At 37.2% G+C, this 27,340-nt stretch overlaps 1 protein-coding gene across 1 annotated transcript in view; it reads right to left on the minus strand.

Annotated features, from left to right (window-relative positions):
• SLC26A7 (solute carrier family 26 (anion exchanger), member 7) overlaps positions 1-27,340 on the minus strand; it is a 43,869-nt gene that overhangs the window by 7,054 nt on the left and 9,475 nt on the right. The window contains exons 3-15 of the mRNA XM_014539968.1: positions 25,998-26,108; positions 24,334-24,506; positions 22,962-23,126; positions 21,389-21,541; positions 19,180-19,262; positions 16,321-16,468; positions 14,091-14,204; positions 8,918-8,995; positions 7,487-7,582; positions 6,261-6,367; positions 5,857-5,923; positions 2,962-3,099; positions 895-943 (exon numbers count right to left, since the gene is read on the minus strand). Coding sequence (XP_014395454.1) covers positions 895-943; positions 2,962-3,099; positions 5,857-5,923; positions 6,261-6,367; positions 7,487-7,582; positions 8,918-8,995; positions 14,091-14,204; positions 16,321-16,468; positions 19,180-19,262; positions 21,389-21,541; positions 22,962-23,126; positions 24,334-24,506; positions 25,998-26,108 — 1,482 coding nt within the window. The remainder of the gene's footprint in view (positions 1-894; positions 944-2,961; positions 3,100-5,856; positions 5,924-6,260; positions 6,368-7,486; positions 7,583-8,917; positions 8,996-14,090; positions 14,205-16,320; positions 16,469-19,179; positions 19,263-21,388; positions 21,542-22,961; positions 23,127-24,333; positions 24,507-25,997; positions 26,109-27,340) is intronic.

Consider the following 27,340-nt stretch of genomic DNA (forward strand, 5'->3'; position numbering starts at 1 on the left):
TTCTTACCAAGTTAAATATAAAAATAGTTTTAATAAGACTAATCATATTTGCAATTTTCCATGGAGTTCAATATTTGAAGAGTTCCTATGCACATACTTTTCAACACATCTGTTTTAGAAATAAAATGTATAGGATCTATTTAAAGGCAGTAGTGGATTGAAGTCAACTCACACCAGCTGTTTTGACATCTTTTTAATATGTCAATTGTGCCCATATTTTCTCAGTTACATGTTTAATAATAGCTTATTGGTAACTTGAAATTAGCCATAGTAGAATTATTTATACCATGGATATTGGCAAATGCTACAGATCAGTTCTTCTTCACCACCCCATATTATATCCTCTGCCCCAAGAGTTGTTTGTTAAAGATTTACCAGCACATTACTGCTTAAAGTGGACACTATAGTTAAACATAAAGAAAATAATTAGTAATTTTAAAAAACAAATGGCTTTGATTATGTAAATGACTTACTCTACTGACATCTTTAGCAACAGTTCTTAAAATGACAGTGATGACACAATTTGTTACCAAAATCAGTCAAGTTCTTTTTATTCATGTACTTATATAGCTCTGTTCTTAACAAAAGGCGTGTCTTTTACAACACAGTACGTATTTCAAAATAAGCTACAACCCAAAATTCATAGTCCAAAAATTTATGTAGAAAAGTTATTAGAGAAGGACCGAGCAGGGAAAGGCAGAAAAGAACAGAAGGAGAAAGTGGGAGGAAGGAGGAAGAAGAGATACAGAATGGAGGGAAAGGAAGATGGGGAGGAGAGAAAAAGGAGTAGGTCAGAGGAGGGAGGCAGAGAGAGAGGAGAAGGGGAAGAAGATATCATTCTATGGTCTATATTCAAGTCAGAACACGTTATTTAAAAAAAAAAAACTGACTCACCAATGCAATTGCCATTGGACAGAGAATTGAGCAATGAGTTTTGTTCACACTGAAATGAAAACAAATATAAAGAATAAGGACATTTCAAAAATTTATTTCTTTCCCTGAAAAAAAGTATATCATTCTTTTCTCCATAAGTAACAAAACACTAGTCTTCAATATGTATTTTCCATAGTCTGTTTATTTCAGAATGATAAATACAACAAACTGAAATAATAAAATGATAAGTAGCTCTAAGTATAAGTTTGTCCAGTAGATAATTTATGTTATCAACTCAGACTATCTTGTTTACAATATTTTATGCAAGACTAAGTTTGTTTTGATTTTGACCAGGAATTAAATATTTTCGTGTGCTTTCATATAGCATATCCAATCAGAAGTAACCTCATTAACACAGCATTCTTTGAGAGAGAGTCACTAACCATATATTTCATATTATACAAAAGTTAACTGTTCATCAGAAGATCCATGGAAATGTCTGAGAAACATTCCTGATTTATGGAAATTCTAAAGAAAGAAAATGACTCTATTTTATAATTAAACTTAACATTGATTATAAATGATGCCCTAAAGGGATAGAATGCTAGCCACTTCTCAAAAAAATGTATTACTAATTATTGTTACCTTTAATGGTGACAATGGATATTTCTTGAGTACTTACTATATTCCAAGGACTTTACATTAATCATTTGAAGTTACTAATCTCATTTTTATAAAAAATTGAAAATTTTCTAAATTTTGGAAAGTTTAAAAATAACTTGACCAAAGTGACAAAGCTAAACCTGAGCTCATGCCTTTACATCCTGAACCCCATGCTACAAACTGCTAAATTATACTATCTCTCCCATGAAATCAGTTTCCATCTTACAGGCTGACTACAGAAGATCTCATGATTTTCCCTTCTAGATACTCAGTGGTGCAGCTTATATATTTTAAGTCTGGTTCAGACAGGTAGCAAATAATTTCCACCAGGTTATTTTACATTGTGGGGCTGGTGATGATTAAGTTAGCCCAATAAAAGGGACCAGCTAATGAAAGGCATTCATGGATGTACGTTTCCTTTTATAGGTCTTAACAGTACCCTGTCTGAAATCTTCCATGTCAAAATATTCTGAATAATTTATGTAAATACTCCAACTACCAAGAGGCAAACAGTGACTCCACACTCCTGAAGGATAGACTGCACTTAGACTTGGTTCCAAAGGGGACAGTATGGCAACGGGGGAAATAGAGTATAGCTTTAGAGTGGAGAAGCCTGACAAATACTACCTCACCCAGGTGTCAAGGTCAGTCAACATCAATATTATAACTCATGTTGGTAGTATGTACCCTTGATATAATGTGATAAAAATTGACCCTTGATATAATGTGATAAAAATGGCACTTCACCTCCACAGTTTTCCTTCCCAAACTTATATTCCCAGGCCTACAGTCAGAAGAATACCACATAAATCCAATAGAGGGAAATTCTACAAAACACCTGACCAGTACTACTCAAAACCATCAAAGTCATCAAAAAAAGAGTCTATGAAACTGCCACATTCAAGAGGAACCAAAGAAGACAGGACAACTAAATGTAATGTGATATTCTGGATGGAATCCTGGAAAAGAAAAAAAGTACATTAGGTAAAACTAATAAAACCTGGATAAAGCATGGACTTTAATAATAATAATGTATCCATATTGGTTTCTTGGTTGCAACAAAGATGCCACGCTAATGAAAGGTAGAGGAAACTGTGTGGTGTAGGGTACATAGCAACTATACTAATTGAAGTGATTTTTTAATGATTCTTCTCAAGATTATAGTACCTAATACACATGTCCATTAGATATATTCTGAATGAAAGTATATATAAGTTAATAAATGAATGAATAAACAAATAACAAGTGAGAGATTACCCTAGAGCTAACTGTAAAAACCAAATAAAAATCATAATACAATTTAATGTTTTGCTGAGGTAGAGGTTTCTGTACACTTTTATAATGTATTATATTGATGTGATACATTTTTTAGTATGGTCATATAAGGTTATCATGACATTATCATAATGAAACAGTTGATCCTACCTTGTTGGTATCATCAAATGGCTGGTTGCTGGCATGTTCTTTTTGGATTATATTCATTAGATCAGCATGAAACTTCTTTGCATTCAGAAAAACCAGTGGGTTGTTTATTGAGATAATTTTCACCTGCTGCTGGGTTTCCTTTTTGGAGAAGAAATGGATGAGATTCAGAGTCCTGAATACTATAAAAAAGGATAACTCTATCCAATGAATCTCATTCTTACAAGCCCAAATGTCACTCAACCTTGGAAGCAATCCCTTAGCTAACATTTTCATTATTAAAATGTATTTGGAGAACTTAATAGACTATCATGTTTCTTAGGGAGAATATGTGCATTCTCTTCACCAAGAAACATGAAGAACCATGAGATGAGTCTGAAGCGTTTTAGAAAATGACTCTTATCCTTACCTACTGGGTTTGGGGGACACAACAGCCTAGAATATCCAAAGAGGGCCAGGAAGAGTTATCCTTCCAAAAGGGTCTTCTCTACTCAGTCTCAAAATCAAAACTTCATTTACTTAACCATGAGTATTTTAAAAACAAAAATGGGTCCTAAAGGCTCAAACTGGCAGTCATCTACCTCATCATGACATAGCTTTCCTTTGGCTGGCATATTACCCTGCAAGTGCCTGGTAGTCCTAGTTGAGAGAAGGAAACCTAAAGGGGACATCAGAAATCTAGGCCCTGGATTGCCAGGCTGTAGGCAAGGCACACAGAAAAAGAGAAGGACAAGGTTCAATATGAAAAGTATCTGCTGTGGCATTTGCCCAGGTCTCCCTGGCAGCAAGTGTTGGGTATGCAGCTAAAACTGTCTTCTCCATGACCTTTGGGATGGGGGTCAGACCTAGAAATTGAGAGGATGGTATTTTCTATGAAATGATAACTCCTTGCCAATTAAATAAAGCATTACTCCTCCCTGCTTTAGTGTTTTCATAGAAGAGACACAGAAAATAGTGAAGAATCCGCGCAAAGACAAATAAGAGAAAATATTAAGTATGTGAAGTTGGCTAATTCACTTAACCTTTCTCAGTTTCCTCATATTAATAATTGGGTAAATATTTAAACTAGAGTACCTCAGAAAGTTCCTTTAACTGTACAATTAACTATACTCTAGAAAGTGAAGAGATTTGCTACAAAAAACTCAATAAAAAAAGCCTTTAGTTACCAAACCAACTTCTAATCAAGGGTGAATTTCTTACAAACCAAAAATAAAACAATTCTTGAGTCTGTCATATTTAGTTATCACAAACCTCCACATGGTGTGATTAGCTCTACCCACTAATCACACCACATGATTGTACTAATGTGTTGTTTTAAGTTAACATTTTTAAAAGACAGGTATTTGTTAAAGAATAAAGATTCAAGTTGTACCAGAAAATAGATTCTCAATGTGGTTGAATTTATTGAGTGGAAGAGATGTCCCAAATTGAGAATGAGTGTTTCATATAAAAAAGTATGGAAGAACACATGAATGGAAGAAAGGAATGACTAACTGCCTCCAAGTTAGCTTAATCCTGGCCTGGTAGCTCAGTTAGTTAGAGCAACATCCTGATATATCAAGGCTGCAGGTTCAATCCTGATCAGGGCACATACAAGAATCAACCAATGAATCTACAATTAAGTGGAACAACAAATCTGTTCCTCTCCCTCTCCCTTTTCCCCTCCCCTCCCTCTCCCTTTTCCTCCTTCTCTCTCCTCTTCCTCACTTCCCCTCTCTCTCCAAAATCAATCAATTAAAAATAAGTATATTTGTTAAAAACTTAAAATTCTATTCAAGAATTTTAAGTTTCAAACTTCAATTCTGTTTCAAAGTTAAGAATGCCAAGGCTAATGTATATAACTGTATGTGTGGGGTAGATACATAGAGGATCTTAGGGGCCCAAGAGTCCATCTGTACAAATTCCTATGTAAAATGTAAAAGGAAAAAAGAATAAAGAGATAGGAAAGAAAAGAAAGGCAGCATTGGTGGGAAAGTTGATACTGGGACACTCTCGAAGGCTCTGAACTCCAGTAGTTCTCTGAGAAGCAGGCCATTCCCCCAGGTGTCCCAGAAGGACTCCTGGTGCTACTTCTCACCCCCAGTCTACTCAGAAATACCCTGACAGTGGCCCTGCTGGGGGAAGGCCAGTTCTCTCTGTTCTGAGGGTGACCATGAGGTACTGGAACAAGAAAATGTAAAAAATAAAGAAGAAAAAGTTAACCAAACATTTACAAAGCAGGTTCAAAGGGAGGCCAATTTGCAAAAAGTTCAAGGCAACATTTTTTGTTCCTCACGTTACAACTTGTTTTGGCCATCCCTCAGAATAAAAAAACTAGAACAAAAACACAATTGACCTGATAGGGTAAAGCAAAGAAATTGTTGTTTTTTAAGTGTGCACTGTGCAAGAAACTAATTCTATTGGCATTCCGTAATCATTAGAATAAATTACTATCTGCTAATAATACAATCTCATTGTGTGTGTGTTAAAAAAACAACAAAAAACAATAACAAGATCTGACTTCGCCTTATTTCCTTTCTTATTCCCTACCTTCCCTCATCATTTAATTTGGAATGGTCTATTGGTTTAGTTGGACTGTTTTATGGAACTGAGCAATGGAAAAGAGGTTTCCAAAATGCCTGAATTAATCTGAACTATGATTCTGCTGTGAGCTGTAGTTCTATTGTCTTATATGAATGCTAATATAAATTTTTGTTGCAGTTGTTCTATTAATTTGCTGCTTGTCGACTGCCATATATATAGTAATCACATATATACTATTTAAAGTTTAAACTAATTAAAATACAGTTATAATATTTTCAATGACATAATTTATCTGTTTTAATTATATTTTAAAGCTATCTTAATCACAAAAAAATTGTTAATAATTGCACAAAGTAGAAAAAAAACTAAACTTACACCATCCATTTCTGTTTTCATTTTAAATTCCATTTCATTCATGTTTTTTATATTCAGTGTCTTTGCTCTAGAATTAAGGCAGATGGAAAACAAAATGTCATTTCCTAATTACTGCATTAACCATGAAGAAGTAAAAATGATGTTTGAACAATAGGAATATACCTAAAATGGTTTAGATCCTCTAACTCATTTGTTAATAAGACACTGGTAAATCTGTATTTTTCTAAAATCCTCAGGAATAACAACATTATTCATATGTAGATAAAACCTTTTTTGTTTTGTCTCCAATAGAAAATAAAACATGAATTGTAGCACTATATAGCCCACAGAAATAAAAGTAACTGGTAACACCATATACTTTGCTGCTGTGTCATAATAAACAGAACATTTAAGTAAGATCTTACCTTGGGAAGCGACCAATCACCATAGCTATGGTACAAACAACACCAAACAGTAGCCCCACATTGGCAGCAAAACATATTGTAAATATATATGTACTGACCCATATTCCCTGAAAGAGAAGCAAAGAGAAAAGATGTGGGTCCTTTGATATTCTCATAATTGATAAATTCCTCACAATTTTATTCTACAATATTCCAGTAACCACATCTCTCAGGCAGAATATATTATTTAGTAAGATGTCATAAACAGAAGCCCAGGAATACAGAAACAAATCCTGCCCCCTCACACTCTCAGGAGCAGTGGTGGGTAAAAGGCACATGCTTGTATTTCTACCCACCGCCAATACTTAATTCAATCCCCCAAAAACACTTTATTTAAGATCTGTAAATTATTGGTTGATGTGTGCGGTTTAAAAGCATGCCATATTGTTTGGTCATTCCCAACACTATTCTGCTTTCTATGATTGCTATAAAAAGAACTAATTTATTTTTCCACATGACTCAAACCCTAATGTTAAAATGACTGAATCTAACATCATGATCAAAGCCACTTTCAGTTCAACTACTCCAATGAGCATTATAATTTTATTTGCAAGGGGCCACTTTTTGTGAAATTGTGAAAGCTAAAGCATCAGGGCCAATTTGGCTCTTGAATAAGCATGTTAAACATTTATGTTAGTAAAAGCCACACTTTTCCACTGTTTAGTATAATTTAATCTCTTCCTGGCAATATCCTATTAAAATAATGATCCTCTCAACGTAACCCATTTAAAACCCAATTCATGTGACTTTTTGTATTTAGAATGAATATAGTCACTACTAAGATTTTCACCTTATATTAATGTCGTGTACATAACTTAGCAATTAATGATTTCTCAGACATGTTAAACTTGTCATATTTTTATTAGTGTGTACTTCATGAACTTCATTGGCAAAATTAATCCATAACAGAAATTAAGAATCCTCAATCCACTCAAGTTAGTTAGCATTTCTTTAAAAGTTCTCAAACAACACATCAATCAAAATTTGACAAAATCCCAGGCCTATTTCTTATAAAGACATTTCACATTTAAATGCATTGATTGGGATTTTAAAAGAAATTACTGGTAGTTTGTAAAGTGTACAAGTCTCACATGACTAAAACTACTTTCTGCAAATGAAACTATGAAAATTTATTTTTCACATGTGTTTAAGTCAAAGATGAAAATGTAGGTTAAATTTCTACTAACCCAATCGATTTTATCCACATTCCAATATTTTTTTAAATCCCGAAACTGTATGAGCATTCCTTTCAGTCCCACGACAATAATACTTGCAAGAACACACTGCAAATAAGAAATAGGTTAATGAAAAGGCAAGATAAATATTTTAATCAAAATTCAAAAGAACCAAAGTATTTTAATTTCTTTCTTTGTTAGACTACTTACTAGAAAAAAAAGCAATCATCATTTAGAAGACTAATGTAGCATTCATTTTGTTTAGAACTAACCAATTATTGCACCTCAGGAATAGAATATCAATTCTAGAAAATAACAGGGTAAAACATGCCATTCTAAAAAATTAGAAAGATGGAAAAAGAAAAGTAATGAATGATAAGGGTAAATGTTATCATGCTGGTTGTCCTCAACTTTATTTTTTATTTTTTTTTAATATATTTTATTGGGTTTTTTTTACAGAGAGGAAGGGAGAGGGATAGAGAGTTAGAAACACCGATGAGAGAGAAACATCGATCAGCTGCCTCCTGCACACCCCCTACTGGGAATGTGCCCGCAACCAAGGTACATGCCCTTGACCGGAATCGAACCTGGGACCCTTCAGTCCGCAGGCAGATGCTCTATCCACTGAGCCAAACCAGTCAGGGGGTTGTCCTCAACTTTATAATAATTATCCGCCACCAATTTTTGTTGCAAAATTAAATATTTATATCATGTATTTCTTAAACTTTTTATTTATTGATTTGAGAGAGAGAAACATGGATTTATTATTTCATCTATTTATGCATTGATTGATTGATTCTGGTATGGGACCTTACTGGGGATTAAACCCGCAAACCTTGGCATATTGGGATGATGCTCGAACCAACTGAGTTCCCCAGGTAGCTATGTATTGCTTTATAATTGCCTTGGGTCTCAGTTTATCTGGTTTCACTGAAAGACATAACTCTGTTGAAGTGTGAACTTTATTATTGAAAGATCATAATCTCACCATCCCAATGAGAACAAGGGAGGTCTGACACTGCCTCTGGTTCTCTGAAGACCAGAGTCTTACTTGCATAACTTTGGTACCTCAGGCTTATGAAAGGCAAGATGAACCACTGGGACTAGGATTCTGAGTGACTTTGTTTTTTTCTGTTTGTTTTGTTTCTAGATATATTTTTATTGATTTCATAGAGGGAGAGAGAGGGAGAGAGAGATAGAGACATCATTGATGAGAGAGAATCATTGATCGGCTCCCTCCTGCACGCCCCACACTGGGGATCGAGCCTGTAACCTGGGCATGTGCCCTTGACTGGAATTGAACCTGGGACCCTTCAGTCAGCAGGCTGACGCTCTATCCACTGAGCCAAACCAGCTAGGGCAGTCATTTAAGAAATTTTAATATGCAATGCTTCTCATTAAAAGTAAACTTAAAAAGCAGATTATGGGAGAGCACTACCGTACCATTGGCAGCCAGTAAAGCAAAGGTCCTATTGCATAAATGACTGTCAGGACGAAAACGCAAGATATGAGACAAGCCACCTGTAAAATACAAGACAGATAAAAGAGAAAACCTTGAACTTTCTAATAATTCCAAAGTAATAAAATCCTTAGTTCATCTTGATTAGAAAGAACAATATGCTGGCACATGATTACTAAATTACGTGGACTATTATCTCTATTCTGCAGCTGAAGGAACCCGAATGTGACATCTGACAAACTGGTGCAATCTAATTAAGTCAGTGATGACAAAAAAGCAATTCTATGAAAAAAAAAGACTTTTAGTACACATTACAACAATGGCTTTTTTGTTTAATAGTGAAAACATTTCAATTAAAGGTCCTTTAGCCTGTTTGGTTAAACTCCCCTCCTCACTTCCCAGGGAGTTATCTGGGTAACATTTGAACATGCAGCTGAAGGTTTTTCTGTGCTGCCGATAAATTTTCACTGAAGCATTTACTCTCTTCTTTGGAGTTCTTTGTTAGAAAGGGCTCCAGTATGAAGCAGTTATATAGGATTACGGTAGAAGTCTCCGCAATGAAACAGATGCATTTTATTAATCCTGAAAAGCAACCAGTTTCATCTTCCAATCAATTCAACCTGCTGACAAAAGGAAGTTCAAATAACTTGACTCTTAGCTGTGCTCCACCTAATGGAGAACCTGATTTCACATAAGCAAATGTCCATGACTTAATAGAAACTTTTGGCCAAACTGGCAGCCTCACAGAAAAAAGAGGGCTCTCACAGGACCACAGAGATGCCCAGAATACCATTATGGAAAAATCACAGGGAATCAGGTTCTATTAGAATGGCTAACATTAAAAATAATCAAATAGTCAATATTAAGGGCTGGTGAGGATTCAGAACAACTGGTGTTCTCAGACATTGCTGAAAAAACAGTTTGGCAGTTGCTTATGAAGTTACACATACACTTACCGTATATCCCAGAACTGTTTAACAGAGGAAAAATACACGCTCATGCAAATACCTATATGTAAATACTTATAAAATCTTAATTAACAAACACCAACAACTGCAAATAACTGAAATGTCCAACAACTGGTGACTAGATAAACAAGTTGTGGTATATCTGTACAATAGAATACTACTCAGCAATAGAAAAAAAAACAGACTATTGATATATGCAACATCCTAGATGAAACTCAAAATATTAAACTAAGGAAAAGAAGCTAGTCACAAGTTCCTTCCTTATTTAGCAGAACTTATCTCCAGTACTCCCCAGCATAGAAAGAGGAAAGAAATCTTTCTGTGGGAAATAAGTCATTAGGAAATAAAAAATTGCCCATAAAAAAAGTTATAACACATTGTCACTAAACTAATCATTTAGGAGTAATCGCTGATTTTACATTACAAAATTTTTTTAAATATATGTATATTTAAACCTATTTTTATTGATTTCAGAGAGGGAGAGAGAGATGGAAACATCAATGATGAAAGAGAATCATCAATCTGCTGCTTCCTGCACACCTCCTCCCTCCTAGGGATTGAGCCCAAAACTCAGGCATGTGCCCTGACCGGAATCAAACCATGACCTCCTGCTTCATAGGTCAATGCTCAACCATTGAGCTACACAGGCTGGGCTTTGATAAAAATGTTAAACACAAATCGATGCTGTCATTCCACTAAATCAGAGAGAGCTAGGTGTCAAGAGCAAATCACAGAAATTATTCAGATACCTTAATAAGTGACTCATTGTATCACTGCTTATATGGGGGGAAAAAGGACAACTGCCAAGGTTTATTTCACGATAAAAGACAATGGCATGCACCCCTTTGATGGGATCTTCACTCATATACTTATAATGTATCTGAAAATAAAACCCTTATTCTTAATTGCAGATATCAACTTGGGGAAGGTAGTCTACACTCTGTAAAAGGTTCTGAGGCCCAGGGAAACAAGCAGATTTGACTAAGGTCATAAAACTAAGGAGTTAGAAGGACCATGAACTAAATTGGGATCCATCAAGCTAAATATATTTTAAGGTTCCAAAAATATCTGATAGTATAGTAAAGATGATATAGAAAATACAACTTAACTCAATAATCCTATTTCAAAACAGTGAACTATAACTACCTTTGGGCTTTTCTCTAAATAATATTTAACTTATCTTTTATTGACATGATGCTTTGTATGTACATCAACAATAAACTACAATTCTGGTCCTATCGTTAAAATAACTCAAGAGTTAAAAGGGTCTTACTTACAAAAGTGACACATGATGGGTGAAACACAGGATTTGTTTCCCTTACATGGGAAGTCATAAAATAAAATAGGTCAGATAAACAAATGGCAAATGTCAGCTTCTCTGCTGCACTTGCCTCATCACTGTTGATGCCCGAGGACAAAAGACAAGTGCATCTAATTGGACAAGAAATTTTTATCAGTTCTGCCTCATGTATTTCCTCCTCAGGCATGAAAATCAATAATATAATAGTTTCTGCCCTCAATGTTCTCAAAACACTGCATTCGTTGTCTCCATAAGTAAGAGATCCAGATGCTAAACTTTAGATTTTTTAAAAAAATTTGTGAGATCATGCAGTCCAAGCCATCACTTCAGAAATGGACAACTCAGTAAATGCAAAAAAAAAAGTTAGATTAAGATGAGATATTTTCAGTGCTATAATAGATTTCTCTAACTTCAAGATTCTGTAATAATCCCATTGAGTTATATTTTCAAGTTTTACCACCTTTTTGAGTACCCTTTAATTTGCACATAAAGTGCTGCTTTCTTATACATCTCTGATCAACTAAAAAAAAAATTTAAAAGCAAGTTGCAGCCAAAACAAGAAAGATAAACTTGTATTTTTTTTAAGCTCAGGAAAAAAAAACACACCTAAGTACCCCCTTACTTATATGTCTTAACTAGTAAAATGTTCACACCCTTAATTACCCATAGGACAAACATCTTTTAGGTATTTTACTTTTCTTCAACTCTTTACCATTTTATACTTAGGAATAGAGTGAAGAAATGTAAATGAAATCATGATAGTCAAGCTGCTAAATTACTAAAATCAAGCAGGTTGAGGGATGAGAAAATGATTCTATCATTTTTTTAAAACAAAATTCACATTTTATTTACATTGAAATAAACTATACAAAATTGTCTTTCTGCACCAAAAGTAGCAGCAATATTTTCTGTGTTATTCCTAGATGACTACAAAACACATTTTTGTAGGTCTTCCAGATTTTGATCATAAATCAAGATGAGGCAGTAGGTACAGTCATGGAAAAAGACAGAATGAAACAGGCAAATCCGTTGTTAGTATCCACGGCCTCGGATCCTGTCTTGACTGTGAAACAGAATGTCCGCCATAAACCTGCTAAAAAGCTTATGAAGATACAGGTTCAACAAAGGAATGTAAACAGCAACATCCAGATGTGGGACGACAGGTTCTTCCATTCAATCTTTAACAGTAACTTGTTTCTTTAAGGTCACTGACTAAAGACAAAATCTACACTGAAATCCTTGTTTGGCAAGCTCACCTGTTTCTTTTACTGTCTGGTAAAGCCCTTAACTGTCCATTACCGATTTTTAATAGCATACTTAAAACTCCTGCTGATCTTCACCCATCTTTCTCCTGGCACTTGCTCCCCAAGGTAAAAAAACCACACCCTTTCAAATGTATTCTTCTGATCACCTCCCAGAAAAGACTTACTATAAGGGCAGGCTCCTAAAAATGTTCAACCTGTCACATAAAATATTTTATAAATCCTTATTCAATTCCAATGTGAATTGTTTTAATAATGGTGAGCATATAATATGAGTTTCTATATTAACACATACATGCATTTTCTTGTATAGAACTACGGTTAACAGTGCAAGATCTGGAGTAAATCTATCTGGGTTAAAATCCCAGCTCTGCCAACTCATTAGCTCTGTGACCTGGGTAATTTACTTTAACCTTCTTTTCTTCAATTTTAGCATGTGGAAACTGAGAATAATAATTATACTTCCTTCAAAGTTGCCTATAAAGGGTTAAATGCATTCATTTACATAGAAAGTATGATATGCAATGCCTGGCACATAAATCAATATATGTTTCCACCAACACTGCTACTCTGAATAAGCATCACAGATTATCTTCATTGTTATCACTGTCATCTTACCAGTATCTAGCATAATACTTGGTATAGAGGAGGCACTCAAGTGTTGAGTTGACTTGAATTCCTAAAAATATATAATAATTATTTCTGTAATCTCAAATGTGCACAAACATCTTATCACTTATTTAAATACTTGCACATCTATTCATACAGGAATCTCAATGTTACTGACTAATCCTATATAATAAAACCCTAATATGCAAATCGACTGAACAGAGGAACGACAAGTTGCTATGATGCACACTGACCACCAGGGGGCAGACGCTCAACGCAGGAGCTGGGCTCAGCCATGGTGGTGGGAGCCTCTTCTGCCTCTGCTGCAGGCGGGCGGTAAGGAGTGAGGGGTCCCGGACTGCGAGAGGGATCCTGGACTGCAAGAAGGCGCAGGCCGGACTGAGGGAAATTTCATGCACAGGGCCTCTAATTTTTTATATAATTGATTTAAATAAATTATAATTCATCTCATTTAAAGAAAGTGAACAAAAATGGAAAATTTTCAAATTGATTAGCTTAGCAAAAACAGAAAAACAGCGGCTCCAGTAGTGAGAGCTCTGGCTCAAAGGCTGCCAACAGTAAAGCTGCTATTGGTACAGTATTTTTTTAGTCAGCTCACTGAGTCACTGGCTTTTGGAAGGAAGATTCACAAGAAAGAGAGGAGAAATAGACTTCCTTGAAAGTAGTTAGAAAAAAATGAAGAAGTAAAACTATTTCCTGTACTTTTGAAAATATATATTTTTATTTTTGTTGATTTCAGAGAGGAAGGGACAGGGAGAGAGAGATAGAAACATCAATGATGAGAGACAATCATTAATTGGCTGCCTTCCGCATGCCCTGGTGAGCCCACAACAACCAAGAATCTAACCATGATCTTCTGATTCATAGGTCGATGCTCAACCACTGAGCCACACCAGCCAGGCTATCTTCTGTACTTTAGATAGAAGCCCGCTCTTAAGCACTCTTCCCCAGAGGGAGAGTAAAGGCCAGGGAGTTCCCTGCCAGACAATGAAGTTACCTGTGTCTTTGCTCCTGTGCTGTACAGGCCATTGGTCCTTCCCATGGCAGCAGCACTTGGTATGCAGAAGAAAAATGAAGAAATCACATTGCTGAGGCCATGAGCCAAAAATTCCTAGAAGATTGATAATATGGGAATACATCACTTCTTAATAACAATCCACTTTTAGAGACCACAGGTACAACCTATCAAACAATGAGTCTCGTTTATATCCCATTTCTGTTCTCTCCAATGGTTGTATTTAACCATTGCAAAAAAAAAGTGGACATTTACTGAGTGATTAAATGAGCAATAAACCATTGTAAGTACTTTAATAATTTAATCGTCATAACAACCTTATGGGAAAATACAAGATATTTATTGTCTCTGTTGCCAGTTTCTCCCCATCTTTTAAATCGCTATAATCAAGGCTGTAACACTGACAGCAGCCTCATATATCTCATGTTTACTGTGTTTCTTGATTATATTATTTTTATTGGGCTTGATTAAATCTCATGTTGTTTTGTACAGTAACATGCTGCACACGTTTGTAATCTAGGGGCAATAGGCTATACCATATATGTAGGTGTGTAGTAGGTGATACCATCAAGGTTTGTATAAGAGAACCCTGTGATGTTTGAAAAATGACAAAATAGCCTAATGACACATTTTTTAATATGTATCCCCATCAATAAGCATCACACGACAATATTCTTGACTCCTTCCCTTTTTCCCAGATGGTATCTACAATCTAGAATCGGTCCACTTCTCATCTCCTCCATTGCTACATCCTGGAACACACTGTCTAATTTTACCTGGATTCTTGTAAAAACCTCCTGATGTTTTCTTTCTGCCTTTCCTGTTACCAGTAACCTACAGAGACCAGTATCCCTGCCCTTACAGAACTGACATTCTAGTGAGGGAATGCGGACAAAAACAAGATGAATATGTCAAGTATAGCACAGGAGGGAGTGGAAAGTCTGGAGTTTAGGATTTTATCTTACCCGGGAAGGCTTCTCTGAGAAGGGAGCATTTAAATAAGGGAGGCATGCAAATATGCAGGGGAACAGCTTCTGGAAAAGGGAGGAGCAAGTGCAAATGTCCTGAGCCAGAATCATCAGCGGTGGGTTCAATGAAAAGCAGGCAACAAACAGAGTAAAAGAAGAAAAAAGAAAAAAGGGATATATAGAGAAACAAAGGGATGTAGAGCCTTGTAAACCTTGGTGAAGAGATTTTTAATCTGAGTACAAGGGTAAAGCCCTGGGATGCTCTGAGTTGAGAAAAGATATGGTCTGTGTTGTACACTACTGTATTCCTTGTTCTTAGTGGCTGGTACGTTAGTAGGATTTGATACACATCAGTTGAATGAATAAATCTTTTATACAGATGACAAAACTGGGGCACAAAAATAATGAAGGGCACCCAGTGTCAGAGTGAGATTAGACATAGGTGATTTGACATTTGTAACCAGTGTTCCACAGCTATCTCTGCTGACCTGTAGGAATGGGGGGCCACAGGGCTTAAACCAAGACACTGGGAGAAATCGATTCTGAAATGTGATCAACATGATCTTCATTGTTTTGCCTTCCAAAAGTAGATGCTCACATCCTTTAGTTTTCTACTAAGAAGAGTAAAACTAGTGTTTTATGTACTTTAAAAATCATCATTTTTGAAAGATAAATATCACATGATCTCACTCATTTGTGGAATATAATGAACAACATAAACTGATTAACAAAAACAGATCCAGAGACAAAGAAGCATCGAGCAGACTGTCAAACCTCAGAGGGAAGGTAGGGGAGGGCGGGAGTAAGGGGGTGAGATCAACCAAAGGACTTGTATGCATGTATATACATAAGCATAACCAAAGGTCACCGATACCAGGGGGGGTGAGGACATGAGTGTGGGGGGGGGGGGGGAAGGATAAGGACACTATGTAATACCTTAATCAATAAAGAAAAAAAATAAAAAAGTACTCAATGGTAATATATTTAGATTCTTGCCTAAAAGCAAATTAAAAAGAAAATCAAGATGCCCCTCTTTCTCAAAATAAGATAAAATTATAAACCAACCCATAAAGGACATATATTCAGCTATAACTGATTTAGAGATTTTCTTTTGTTTTTGGCCAATCTATTCTTTCTGTACAGGTAGGAAAGTTATATTTTTCATAGGGTCAACATTTTCAGGATCTGGGAGTTCCCAGCATGATGATATGATAGCTATGGAGAGGGGCTGGGGCATACGCCACCTGGTTGTCATCCACTGAATATTTGAATTTTTTGGCAGATTCTTGAGCAAGAGCCAGAGAGGCAGCATAGCCCACAAGTGCTACTCCAAAAGCTTCTGTGATTACTGCAGAGAGGACATGCATGGAGGGAGGTCTAGGCGAAGGAATTCTGTGGAAAGAAATACATAATGAAGTCATCAACTTTCATGTAATTTCTGTAACAACTTGCAATGAATTCCACTATGGCAGTGACTCTGAAGTTTACATAGAATAAGTAAGATGCCCATGAGAAAGCCAGGCAGCCTTGCCCTTAGAAGCCCTTTGTTTTCAACATTATTTAACAGAAAAGCAAAATCGCAAGGAACACCACAGGGTCAACACCACACCACTGCCATCTGCACCCAAGTTCACCGCGGGAACTGACTTGACGAAAATGTTCTATATCAGAACAAAAGCATATTTGGAGCATTCTTTCATTTGAACCTTCTCAAATATTTATTTGGCTGGCATTAGAGACTGCATTGTCTGCCTTGAACACTATAGACCTATATGAGGACACTAGTTTACTGCGAGCTATAATTTCCTGAGCTAATCCTTAAAGTTGCTATTGAATTCATCAGCTTGATTATGTTTCTAACTCGATCCTTTCACAGCACACTTAACTATGTATCACATGTGTCAGGGAAAATATGCATAAAGGCTACATCTACCCTCTGTTTCAAAATATGGGACCACAGTTAACTGTATCTCAGGTTTAAAGAATTATTTAAAATATTTATTTCAATGAATACCTGACCATTGTCTTATTGTCTTTTGAAAATCAGTTGCACCAAATAAAGTCTCATCATTTATTTATGCCTGATGATGCTTTGGGATGGATAGACTATATATCCATCCATCCCTCTGGGGAAAAAGAAGAAGAAACAGGGAAGGCAATACATGTTCATTTAATATCTAGTAAGTAAGTAGATTGCTCAGCCCTTTCATTTTAACTGTATGGAGAAGGAGGCTAGGGAATGTAGCTAAATCACAGAGTGAACGGTAGAGCTGATCTCAGCTCTGTCTAATTTCAATGCCACACTTTTGTTGATTCCTTAAGAGGCTGGGTCTGGAAAGTTCACCCAAAATAAGGGAGAATTAGTGTGGATGGAGGAGAGGCATACATTTTTTTACCTACTTGCTAAAGTTTACCCCCAAAACAAATGTACTTGTATCACTATAGGCTCTAAAATATATGCTATACAAAAGTACTACCATTTGAAAGTATTAGAACTTTTGTTTCATGGAAATTGAGCTTGCCTAATTATTAATACCAATAAACTGACCTAGAAAGAAACAATAAACTGACTTTTAAAAAAATATATACATTTTTATTGATTTCAGAAAGGAAGGGAGAGGGAGAGAGAGATAGAAACATCAATGATGAGAAAGAATCACTGATCAGCTGCCTCCTGCACACCCCCTACTGGGGATCGAGCCTGCAACCCAGGCATGTGCCCTTGACTGAAATCGAACCCAGGACCTTTCGGTCCGCAGGTTGATGCTCTATCCACTGAGACCAACCAGCTAGGGCTAAACTGACTTTTGAAGGTGGAAAAGTGAATAACTTTCTATAAAAACCAAATTGACCCAGATAATCACCATTAACCTTTAACTGCATAAAGGCTAAACACAGAATTTTTAAAAAATTATCTTTTTAATCTCTAAATGTTTTCTATTCTCCCTCCATTTTAGTGTAGTTAGAAACCAAAATTTGGGAGTGAAAGGTAAAATTAGAGAGGACTCAATAACTAACTTTGCCCCAAATTTATAAATATTGGTATGTATACAGCTCCTTAAAAGGAAATGAGCCCTAAGACACATTCTCTTCTTGAAGATGCCTTTGTTTCTTTCATGCTGTACTTGGAACAACTTTTTGCCCTTTTTGGGTGAACAGCTCTTCTTGTTAACCTTCCTCTTAGTGTTCAGAGAAAAGCTTTCAGACAGAAAGGAAGCCACGCCCTCTTCTCCACTCCACGCTCTCCCTCACCATTATACAATACCCTGGCCTATGGGTTTGCTATTTCAGGTAATGCTTGTGTACTTTTACTATGTTTTAAGTGAAATAAAAGTAGTCATACGAATATGTAAGTGAAATGGGGAAGACTAAATCCCAGAACATGACTCTAATTTAGAAATGCAATGCCCTCATTTAAAAAAATAGCAACTGCCCAACTGGCATGGCTCAGTAGTTGAGCGCCAACCTATGAACCAGAAAATCCTGGTTCGATTCCCGGTCAGGGCACATGCCTGGGTTGTGGGCTTGATCCCCAGTGTGGGGCTCTCTCTTATCATTGATGTTTCTCTCTCTCTCTCCCTCTCCCTTCCTCTCTGAAATCAATAAAAATATATGTTTAATAAAAGAACCAAACAACAATATTGTTGTAAATAATTTCCAAATCTTTTATCTGAAGCAATGTGTATAAAATAATCAACTAATAGATCTCAGAGGGAAGGAGTTGGGAGGCAGGAAGAGATTAACCAAAGAACTAATATGCATATATGCATAACTCATGGACACAGAAAATAGTGTGGGGAAGGCCTGGGGTCGAGCTAGGTAGAGATGGACAGACGGGGATAGGAAATTGGGGACAACTGTAATACTGTCAACAATAAATTTGAAAAAACAGTTATCAACTTTCCTGGTTATATGCAAACAGTCTAAGACGTTAGTCTTTCTCTACATGTGTATTATTTGTTTTTAACACTTAAAAATAGTAAATAATTAGAATATTGTTCTTTGAAAGAAATAAAATCCATACCACCTACCTCCAGTCTAGTCTCTTCTTCCATAAAAAACAAAGAAACATATAAACAAAAAAGTAAGAAAAAAGACATTACCCTTTTGGAATATGACCAAGTACGTCTAATCCATATGTATTTTCCATATCAGTATAATAACAAGCAAATGATGCAGCAATAACCTGTGTGGTTACATTTGAAAAAAAAAATTACTAGTAGCCTTTTGAACACCTTTTTAAAAATTAACGTTGAAAGTAAACATTGTTCATGTGTCCCAGGATTGTCATGAGTGGTATAGCAGTTATACAGATTTTTAAAAATTAGGAAATTTTAAAATTCAAAGAATACTTCTGATATTTGAGAGCACTTAATTTGCAGTCTCGAAAATTAAATGGCATTATAATAATACTAGAGGCCCGGTGAATGAAATTCATGCACTTGGCGGGGGGGGGCCCTCAGCCTGGCCTGAGCCCACTCACAGTCTGGGATCCCTCACTCCTTACCACCCCCCTGCTTGCTGCTCCTTAATGCTCAGCTGGCTCACTGCTCCTTAGTGCTGCTGTGGAGGGAGGAGAGGCTCCTGCCACCGCCACTGCACTAGCCAGCTGTGAGCCCAGCTTCTGGCTGAGTGACGCTCCCCCTGTGGGAGCACACTGAGCATCTGCATTGAGCATCTGCCCCTGGTGGTCAGTGCGCATCATAATGACCAGTCGTTCTGGTGGTTCTGCCATAGTGGTCGCTTAGGCTTTTATTATATAGACTAGGGGCCCAGTGCACAAATTCATGCACCTTGAAAGGAACTGTGGTGGGCCAGGCTGCAGTAGGCACAGGGGTGGGTCTTGGCCCATCCTCCGCACCCCCGCCTGGCCCCTCCCGCAACAGCCCCCAGTCCCCCTGTCTGCCAGCAGCCCTGCTCCTGCCACTGCCGCTCCCACGTGCTGACGCCTCCTGGTGGTCAACACACATCATAGTGACCAGTTTTCGGTTGTTTCACCATTTGGTCTATTTGTATATTAGCTTTTTATTATGTAGGATTTTTTTTAATGTTTTACTCTACTTAAACCCAATTATGTCTAATTTTGAAGAGGAGAAAAACAGACTATAGGAGTGTGTGTGTGTGTGTGTGTGTGTGTGTGTGTGTGTGTGTGAAGTTACCACAATCCAACCTTAACACTTGTCTCTTGTGACATGAAGGGATGCTTTAGAAAATAGCATGTTTTGAGAAATTGCATTGATATTCCTAATAGAGATTAGTAATCAATAATGTGGACAAAAAGGGGCCACATGCTAACTTGACTAGCTCAGAGAAAGCCTTCGAGGTGGCCTTGCAAACTCAGAGAGCTGAGGTAACCACAAAGGATGGTCAGAAATTCAAACTTTTTTTTTAACTAAAAGCAGTTTATGGTAGGTAGTCATGTCCTAGGCTGGTATCTTCCTCTCAATACTGCCTTTTTGCATCTATGATAACATATCGTTGGAATGTCAAAGTAATTTTCCTTTTTTCCGGACCCCTCAAAGCACAGGCATTGCTCTGCGGAGACCACAGATCCCCTCATTGTCACTGAGTTCATTGTTGATTGTGAACTATCCTGTACTCACCTATGTAAAAAAGGTAAGTATGTCTATCCTTTTACTTTTTATCCAATCCCAGAGATTTCCCCACTTTGCCTTCTCCCACCTCCCTACTCTATCACCAGTGGATTCCATGTGACCCACTGACATCTCCTCTTTTGGTTGTAATGTAAAAAGCAAGGTGCAAAACTTTGCAGCCAGTGTCACTCGGGCCTCTCAGCCGAGCACCAGCTCCCAGGGAGCTCCCCCTTTCCATACTCCCTCCTCTCCAGTCTCTAGGTTTCTCTTCAGTGCTCCTTAGATAAAATATGTCCAATCAGCTATGCTTCTCTTGGTTTTTTTTTCAGGCTGATTGCACAGTATCTTAGCTATAAATCCTGTCCCTGGCTAGGAGCAAGGGCACGCAGCCTCCTGTTATGCCACAGCCTCTGGCCCCCTCTAGAAATGTCTCCATATCCAAAGTCTTAGGATACATGTTGTTGTACTTCGGTAAAAACAACAAGAATATGAGAAATGCTGTAATAACTGAAAACATGTGTGTGTGTCCTTTTTAAAATGAGTGACATCAAATGTTTCCTGGTCTTACACGAATGGATAGCCACACAAATGAGACATCTTCATGAGAGGTAGGAGCAGCTGTGAGTTAACTGTAGGCAACATGGTGAACCTCAGCAGGTCACCCCAACAGCTGGCAAACATTGTAGGGCAGAATGCTAACTGCAGATTTCACACTTACCAAAACCAAATCGACAGGAATGACGGCTTTAATTTTCCTTTTAAACTGCTCATTTAACTCTTTCACCATCACAAGCACCACAATGCTCAGCAAGGATAAGAGCAGGGCTTCCAGGCGAACAGACTTGATGTTCTCAAAGACATATGTGTAGATCTACAATGAGAAGAAATAGAAAGAAAATATAGGGTCACCCACACTATAACCACCTCTGACTGCAAATGAACTCAGTGATGTTTACCAAGAAATTTTAATGGCTGTAGGATGGGAAGGTGATGTATAGATGGGTGTCAGTGCAAAGCTCTAATTCGCTGCTTTGCCCTTGATGCTTGTAGCGAACTCACGGGTTGCTTCTTTCTACATAAGTACACTATGTATGACTTCTCCTTCCCAGCCACTTCAATGAAGAGATATGCTCAAACTCATCAGTTACATGGAGACTTACTGTTAAGTGCAGTGAGGGGATTTCATAGGCTCTCTGGGACCCCCACTCTTCCTCAAACCCGAGAATCAAATACAAAGGAGTTAAGCACTGGTATTTAAATGATATCAGATATTTGGTTTAATGTAAAATATTACCATGTTCTCTGTTATTCACTATTTTATTTACCTTTTTATTGCCACATGCTTTATGCCAACCACCATGCTCAATTCTAGGTCTACAGAGGTGAACAATTTAGATGAGCCTCAGCATTTATAGAGCTAACAATCTAGTGAGTAAACTACCAATTAAAGCAACAAATTAGTTCATTATGGTGCTATAAACATAGAAGGTGCACCCGAAGCATATGTGTCTTTGAGGGGTTAGTGGTCAGCAGAGCTGTCCCTAAAGAAGATAAACAGGAATTGGCCAGATGATGGATCAGAGAAGTAGTGGGGGCATGAAATATTCAAAGGGATGAAAAGCAAGGTCCTATAACCTGCTACAGTTTCTATCCCAAGCCACGATTGAACCAAGCTACCGATGAGCTTTCTGTTTCTCTCCCATTCAATTTACGCTGCCCATTTTTCAGGGCATATTAAACATTCCTAAAATTCACAATAGAAATATCAAAATAACTGGGGAGGAGATGTGGGCCTTCAACAAACCACCATGTGTTCTTGACTCAGAAGTCCCAGATTCGTTCTCCACATCTAATCCTCATTTGTACATATTTAATTGTGACCTCATCCTCTGGAAAAGAAAAAGTTTCATGGGCTCTGCTTTCCTTCTGACTTTTTAATCCCCTTTTATTAACATTCTTGGTTCCAGCTTTGCAGCCTGCAGGAGCGTTTAAACGAGAAAAGTGCTTTGCTTGTACTGCAGAGATGGGGTTGAGAATGAAACTGTTTTCCAGTTCTGAAACTGCTTGTTTTTAAGGAAGGAGATAAAACTTCCAACAAGGGCAGTCAAATAGATTGCCAAGCTTGCCTTGTGCTCTTGGTTGTCCAGTCTAATTAGCCTATTACGCTTTTATTATTATAGATAACCCAAGTTTCTTTAAGATGGAAATACATCAGTATCGTAATGAACCAAATCCTACTTCGTGAAATACACACCAAAATATATATGAACAAAGACATGTGGAAAACTCACGTAAAATAATCCAAGTGGCCCGGATATGTAAGGTATTTTCATTCCCAAGAGATACTTGACTTGTGAAGTCACAACATGTGTGGCAGCCCCCGTTGTCATTGCGCTGATCACAGGCTCCGTGAGCAGGAACGTAGCACCGCCCAGTTGTAGGGCAAACATGGCCACCTAAGAGGATAGAGCACAGGAAATGTCCCACGGTTGCGAGACAGTTTAATATCCAACACATTTTCACTTCACACAGACAGAGAGAACTAATGGAAAATTGGTTCTACAATTTTAGGTGCTCAATCCTTTGAGTGTTCTTGACAGCGTAACCAGGTTCCAGGACTCTCAATGTTATTGGGAACAATCAAAGTGTTTCGATTAAAATGAACATGTTATTTTTTTTCCTGAATATTTACTTCACTGTGTTTCTCTTTTCCTAATCATACATGTTACCAAGAAATTCTAGAAAATCGGTTGATCTATGGGGCTCTGGGGGGAAAAATCAAATTTGCATGATCATATTTGTAATTATTTTAAAAATCTAAAATGGCACCATGACTGGTGCCTTAATATGGTTGAATCTGGACTGGCAAGACAAAAAAAAAAAAGAACTCTTTTTTTCTTCAATGAAATAGCAGGAAACTCCTTGGGAGCATGTGTTTTGAGTAACCATAGGTGGTAGATGCTAGGAGTAGAAAGGATTAACTACTTTCATTCTTAGAGTAGGACTGGAAGCCAGGGCAGGGACTTAGGCATAAGGGAGGAATCCCAGTCGGGAAGACTGAGTTGGTTTTAATGTACAGAACTGTGTATAATTATTTAGGATAGCACTCATGTGACACCATGCCAGTGCAACTAGCTTAGTCCAATTTATCATCGGCTGAGACACTGGTGCCATTTCAAATCAATCCATTTGCTAAGACGAACCAGGAATTTTTGTAATTTTTATTTTGTCTTTTTGGGGAAAACACTCTTTCCAATAATTTTTTTTTCTAGAGAGGAATTAAGCTTTTACCTCTTATCTGTGTAGGAAACCAACTATCATTCAAATATTTGAATCCTAAGAACAACCAAAGTGTAAACAACTCAGTTGGTGAGCCAGGGTCCCAAGCCAGAAATGAAAAATACTTTTTAGAAGGTTTGTTCTTAAAAAGTCAAAAACTACTTCTCTGTAGCTTCAATATATTAATTCTAACTCATTTACTCAACCAGTACTTATAGAGGAACTATTCTCTGTACCAGACCGTATTTTCATAAAGACAGAGCACATCTGTCCCTTATCCATCTAAACAGACATACCCATGAACATGAATAAAAATAAAGCTCCAATTGCCTTTCCTTTGCCACTGTCTCAATTTCTTCATCCCCACATGACAGTACCACTTACCTGAATCACACCTCCCAAGAAGGAAACGGATGCAGCGATACCAATCCTTTCCATCTCAAAGTCAGATAAGCCCAGGATGCTTGTGTTACTTTGTTTGGTGAAGTTCTGGCTACTCGAAGGGACAAGCCGTTCCACTGCCTTGGCTGATATTAAGGATGTCAAGGCACAAGTGCCTAAAAAGGGGGATGGGGAGGGGAATCTCCTATTAGTAACAGACTCAATAAATATTGTTGAAGTCCACCACTGAAGTTGAATCCATACTGTAAAACCAAGTCAATCTATTAGAAACCCTCTCCTTTGCACCCCCATTACTCCAACCTTTGTTCCACTCCATGGAATAAATAGAAAATCACCTACGTATACACATATTCCTTCAACATACAACCACACCCATCTACTTGCTATTCCCTTTGAGACCATACGCGTCCCCATCTCTCGGTAGACCTGCACAGAGAATATCCTCAGTGTAGGGATTAAAATCATGGACTAGACATAAATCTAGTTCTTCCATTTTTTCTCTAATGTGACAAAGCATATTACTGTGAGTCTAAATTGCCTCGTCTGTAAAATGGGAGTCATATAGCTACAATTCAGAGATTGGGGCAATATAAATAAGATGATAAATATAAAGATCCCAGTACACTCACTGGCTAAATATGAGTTCTTTGCATGAACCTGAAGCTCTTTACCTACTATGCCTGCTCTTCTATCTACTTGTGCAAACTCTGTAGTCTTTCAAAGTCTGGCTCCAATCTCATATCCATAAGGATCCATTTCAGAACCTGCAAGCCAGGTTTAATCATTCTCTCTGTGCTATCATAGGAGAGTAGACCTTTATTACAGTATAACAACATGCTGGGGCCCATAAAATGATTAAGTATGCCATTTCTGTGTAATGTAATTAAAGTTCAATGGTATTTCCCCAAAACTGTCCTGGTCTCACACAAATGTGGGACCGTTTTCAATGTCTTATTGTGTAGCAAGTACTAAGCCAGACACTGTACATCAATCATCTCATCTAATTCTTACTATAATCATGTGAATTTTTTTGGATTTCAATATTAAGAAAGCAGCAAATAAACCTTTAAAACTTTGCCTAAGCTCATGCAGATAACAAACAAAATATAAGACACACACCCAGGACTAACTCTAAAGCCCATGTTTTTAAGCATCTCGTTCTATTACCAGACCTCTATACTTGTGATAGTTCACATTATACTTGGTAATGCAGAGCTAAGTAAGCTAAAAGATATATTAATTAAAGAGCATTAGAGATTATAGCTTAGAAGAAACCTAAAAGATCAATTATGTGGAAAACACTTTTCAATATTTAAGTCACTAAATTTTAGAAATTCTTACCTTTATCCCTCAAAGTGCTTATTTTCTACATTTCATTGTAAAATCAGAACATTTATCTCCCTTTTATGGGCTTTTTACAGCTAACACTGAAAAGAATCTTTAACAATAAATTGGTTACATAGTAATTTAGCAGTAGTTCACAACATGTATCGAGTGGCTAGGCACAGAAAGTGAAATGTCTTAGCTCTAATATTTGCTGAGATTTTCCATAGTAAAGGTAGAAATGTAATCAACAACTAATGATCACTTCTGAGGTCCTTTTCTTCACAAACACGAGAGGCATCATCAGAAACAGAAAGTATTACCTGTGGCAACGTGACTTCCCATTCCAAAGATGGCATAAACGATGGCAGGGAAAAAAGACCCATATAAACCGAACACTGGGTGCACAGATGAGAGAATGGCAAAGGCCAACCCTGTGAAGAAGACCAGCATAAGGAAGACCATTTTATAACTCAGAATGTAGCCCATTACAAAGCAGAATGAATATTGGCTTACTTAGTAACAAGGTAAGCCATAATTTTATTATTCTGTTTGCTCAATGAGAGACTAGCATCATGGTTCTAAACAACAGAGAATTCACTCATTAGTTTATATTTCATTTCATTTAAAATGTTTGGAGTACTGCTCTTTGTCCTTGGCTACAAAGATAACTACATGAAAATATTTGTGCAGAGTGTCTTCCTGTAGAAGTGTTAACATCACAGCAAAATATCTTCACACACTTAGCAAAGCATTTTCACATGTATTTTTTAAAGTTTTTGTTTTGTTAATCCTCACCGGAGGATATTTTTCCGCACACTTAGCAAAGCATTTTCACATGTATATTTTTTAAGTTTTTGTTTCGTTAATCCTCACCGGAGAATATTTTTCCATTGTTTTTTTTTAGGGAGAACAGAAGAGAGAGGGAAAGACAGGGGGAAATGGATGTGAGAGAAACACATCGATTGGTTGCCTCCTGCACGAGCCCCCACCAGGGCTTGGGCCCGGACGGAACCTACAACCAAGGTACATGCCCTTGACCAGAATTGAACCTGGGGCCCTTTGGTACGCAGGCCAATGCTCTATCCACTGAGCAAAACTGGCTAGGGCTCACATGTACAATTTTATTTGCCTAATAACATCTGTGAGAGAGGCAGGATTTATAGCTTTACCACTGACAGATGAGAAGCCTGACATGAAAGGTTACTAAGGCTGGGGCACAAACAGCACACATTCAAAGTGGCTTCGTTGGCTGGCTGACCGGCTGGCCTAAGATTGTGTATCTCAGAGGCTGGGCATGCAGTTCCCATACCTGAATATAGTCACATGAATATAGTCATTTAAGTACGATTTCTTAGAGTGAAAAAAAGAATCAACTTTGATTATTCAAAAAGTAAGAAGTAATTCATAACTACTCATTTTTATTCCTAATAGATTCTACTGTCTACATACTTTGTATGTCACATGCACATCAAAAAATGTCCTAGTGTGTCAAAATGACTACTAGTATTTAAAGGTGACCAAAATAAATGTGATCTTGTTTGTGGCTGGTCCTTGGCATTAAACAGCTAGTTAAGGTCCTGATAAATCCATTCAAGTCTATATACACTCTTCTCCATGTTTAAAAAGTAGGGTGTTCAATTCAATAAGAGCAGAATTACAACTC

This window comes from Myotis brandtii, unplaced genomic scaffold (assembly GCF_000412655.1).
Source record: "Myotis brandtii unplaced genomic scaffold, ASM41265v1 scaffold232, whole genome shotgun sequence".
Lineage (NCBI taxonomy): Eukaryota > Metazoa > Chordata > Mammalia > Chiroptera > Vespertilionidae > Myotis > Myotis brandtii.